At 29.1% G+C, this 3,957-nt stretch overlaps 1 protein-coding gene across 1 annotated transcript; it reads right to left on the minus strand.

Annotated features, from left to right (window-relative positions):
- Nucleotides 1-475: 475 nt before the first annotated feature.
- On the minus strand, nucleotides 476-1,435 carry LOC131619006 (uncharacterized). Its single transcript, XM_058890148.1, has one exon. It carries the CDS (start codon nucleotides 1,433-1,435, stop codon nucleotides 476-478), a length of 960 nt encoding a protein of 319 aa, XP_058746131.1.
- Nucleotides 1,436-3,957: the final 2,522 nt, after the last annotated feature.

Below are 3,957 nucleotides of genomic sequence, written 5' to 3' on the forward strand. Positions count from 1 at the left end.
TGACTAATTATAAGGTTGTTTTGTTGAGGACTTGGGATGGCAACTTCGTAAATTAATTTTAAATATGCCATGTCATGTTGAAAGTTAGAGATCACAATTCTTCTCTTATAATATACCAAAATTTCATTTAAGATAAAAAATAGAGTTCAAGGGCAAAGACAATAGAGTTTGATGAAATCAAAAGTCAACATTTTTAGTCATATTTCAATTTTCTTTTGATTACAAAATAACGTGACTAAAATATATATGTACCACGTGTTTTTACTTTGGGAGACCCAAATAAAAATGTGTATTACATCATAAAAGATTAGATCATTCATTCCTCATTAACATAAGGAGAAATGCATACTCTATATTCTCATAATGAAATAAATCGAACCTAGCGCTACATGGATAATTTTTATGTACATGAAACTAATATACTTTGTCAAAAATTTGATGAAGCTTCAACTTTTGAAACGTTGGTAATTCAGTCTTAGAAAGGGTGCAGGTTCTTACTTAATCCATTCATGTTTGTAAAGAACCCAAGTAATTGGTGTTTATATGGCAAAAATGATCTTCGTTTATTGCTCCCTTTCCTTGTTTTATTAGTCAAATAAAGCTTCTCATAAGTTGATAATGCATTTTTCGGGTGGTCTTCCTTCCTTTTTTCAACGACGATGCTTTCAACTTTTGTCTTGACATGATTTTTTGGCGCAGAAGGATTCAATAAAACTAAAGAATCCTTATGGTCACTATTACATCTAAGATTCATGTTTTGCCTACATCTCCACAAATTTGATGATCCTGTGGAGTTGCTTTTTTTGTAAGATTCGGTGGAGTCCTTCATCTCAACGAATGTTATATTTTCTAATAACTCATTTTGAGGTTCTTTAGAAATAACATCTGATCTTGATTGTGGACATACTGAATTAATAATAAATATCTTCTTTAGACAAGGCCGAACAGGTGAGGCAAAACTTTTTGAGGTGGAAGTTAAAAGAAGAGATTGGTGCAAATGAGGAATTAATTTTCTTATTTGTCCGTTTTCAAAAATGTCATCGGCGAATATTCTCATTCCTTGGACATCAGCACATGGAAAACTAAACTCTCGTTCTTCAATATTTTCTTCATCATTGTTTTGAATTTGTTCTTTAATGCTACAACATAAATTACTTTTATCTTGAACGGGGGTGAAGCCTTCAAAATCTAGAGAAGCTTCGTTGTTAATTTGCTCCTTTGTGTTACAATGTGGATCAAGATTATCTTGATTGAAAGAAACACCATCAAAATCAAAAACGGCGTCGCTCCATATATCGTGTTTTATGCTACTTTGTGGATCTAATTTTTCTTGAATGGGAGATACACCATGAAAATCAAGGAAAGGGTAAGGTGTACATAGAATTGATAATGCTTGCACTCTTAACATCTCAATATTTGTGTTTGTTTTCTGCATTTTATTTCAAAAGTGAGCTTGAGATGTGCGGTAAGGTGAGATGAATACTTGAAGTGATTGTGAAATGTGAAATATTTATATAAAAACAAAACGCCAACATCTGATTCTGTTTTATAAACAAAACTCGGTTAACTTGTATATTTTAGGAGGTATTTACATATGGAATGTATGACGGAGTATTAAGAAGTTGCAAGTTGCTTTTTTGTTATACCATATATTGTTTTTAGTGGGTTTTAAGCCAACCATTAATTTACCTATTTAATTTTCATAATGGTAATTATACATATAATTAGAACTATTTTCCATTTTTAGATAATTGTTTGCGAGTTATTATATTTATTCATTGTTTAACTACTAACTAGTACGTGTAACCTCTTTTGTTTTTCTTATTCGTGGCTACTTACTAAGTACATTGTATATCTAGGGTCTTCTTATTTATTACATTGTTATGGAAAATGAAAAAAAAAATTGGAGAAAACAATTTTATTCAATTGCTTCCAATAAATGAGATATATATTTCATAACAATGTCGATGTGTAAAACATATGAGAACACAATTTTTATAAAAAAGAAATAATTAACTCACTATATGTAAAATATTTACGTGGATGTATTGTTACTAATATTGTTTTAAGAACTTTCATATATTAATTAAATTATTAATTTCAAAAAATAACATATTTTAATTGGTGAACCAATATTAATACTATTAAATTTCCTTTAAAGTGCAATAGTGAACACTTATGCTAAGTTTTATAATGATCATAGATCTATATTCAAGGATAACATGTTACTTCATTTACACTACCTTAATTTCCATCTAGTAGAAAATTTTAATTCAGTTGTTCATTGAAAATTAAAAGACAACACAATTTTTAGTCTTTCACCCTAATACTCTAATGCATTGGATGATAGAGAACATGCATGAATAAAGCTATATCACGGGAAAGTGAGAGTATAAATGTCTATTTTAGTATAAAGTTTATTATGTATCATTTGTTTTTTCTTCCTCATACTATATCTTCCTATTTTAACTTTACTATAGTTTTCCATCATAATATATTATTAATCGCTTGATGGATAAACCACTATCTTTTTATATTACAAATATAAGATGTTACTAGCTTTGAAACATAAATTGTTTGGCGAAATCTTTTCTAGGAAATAAGAGATTGCAAGGCTTTGTCATGTCATGTAACTTATTAAATTTTTTTTTCTTAGATTGGCAATAATCATTTAAATTATAAAAAACTTAATAGGTGGAGCAAATTCCTGAATATAAATTTATTTTTCAATTTTTTATCCATACTTAGTAATTTATCACTTAATACATTTCTCTGGTTTTTTAGACATTCGTCACAATGTTTTCTCCATTTACATGAAGACAAAACTAGTGCAAAAGGAAAATGTAGAATTCTGTATGAGTAACAAATCTATTTTGGTTAAGTGAAAAATACTTAATTTTTTCGGTTAAGAACGAAGATAGTAGAAGAAAATATATTTAGAATTCATTCTAAATATTGGTCATGAGAGATAGTGATAAAATATGACTAATTATAAGGTTGTTTTGTTGAGGACTTGGGATGGCAACTTCGTAAATTAATTTTAAATATGCCATGTCATGTTGAAAGTTGGAGATCACAATTCTTCTCTTATAATATACCAAAATTTCATTTAAGATAAAAAATAGAGTTCAAGGGCAAAGACAATAGAGTTTGATGAAATCAAAAGTCAACATTTTTAGTCATATTTCAATTTTCTTTTGATTACAAAATAACGTGACTAAAATATATATGTACCACGTGTTTTTACTTTGGGAGACCCAAATAAAAATGTGTATTACATCATAAAAGATTAGATCATTCATTCCTCATTAACATAAGGAGAAATGCATACTCTATATTCTCATAATGAAATAAATCGAACCTAGCGCTACATGGATAATTTTTATGTACATGAAACTAATATACTTTGTCAAAAATTTGATGAAGCTTCAACTTTTGAAACGTTGGTAATTCAGTCTTAGAAAGGGTGCAGGTTCCTACTTAATCCATTCATGTTTGTAAAGAACCCAAGTAATTGGTGTTTATATGGCAAAAATGATCTTCGTTTATTGCTCCCTTTCCTTGTTTTATTAGTCAAATAAAGCTTCTCATAAGTTGATAATGCATTTTTTGGGTGGTCTTCCTTCCTTTTTTCAACGACGATGCTTTCAACTTTTGTCTTGACATGATTTTTTGGCGCAGAAGGATTCAATAAAACTAAAGAATCCTTATGGTCACTATTACATCTAAGATTCATGTTTTGCCTACATCTCCACAAATTTGATGATCCTGTGGAGTTGCTTTTTTTGTAAGATTCGGTGGAGTCCTTCATCTCAACGAATGTTATATTTTCTAATAACTCATTTTGAGGTTCTTTAGAAATAACATCTGATCTTGATTGTGGACATACTGAATTAATAATAAATATCTTCTTTAGACAAGGCCGAACAGGTGAGGCAAAACTTTTTGAGGTGGAAG

This window comes from Vicia villosa, linkage group LG7 (assembly GCF_029867415.1).
Source record: "Vicia villosa cultivar HV-30 ecotype Madison, WI linkage group LG7, Vvil1.0, whole genome shotgun sequence".
Classification (NCBI taxonomy): Eukaryota; Viridiplantae; Streptophyta; class Magnoliopsida; order Fabales; family Fabaceae; genus Vicia; species Vicia villosa.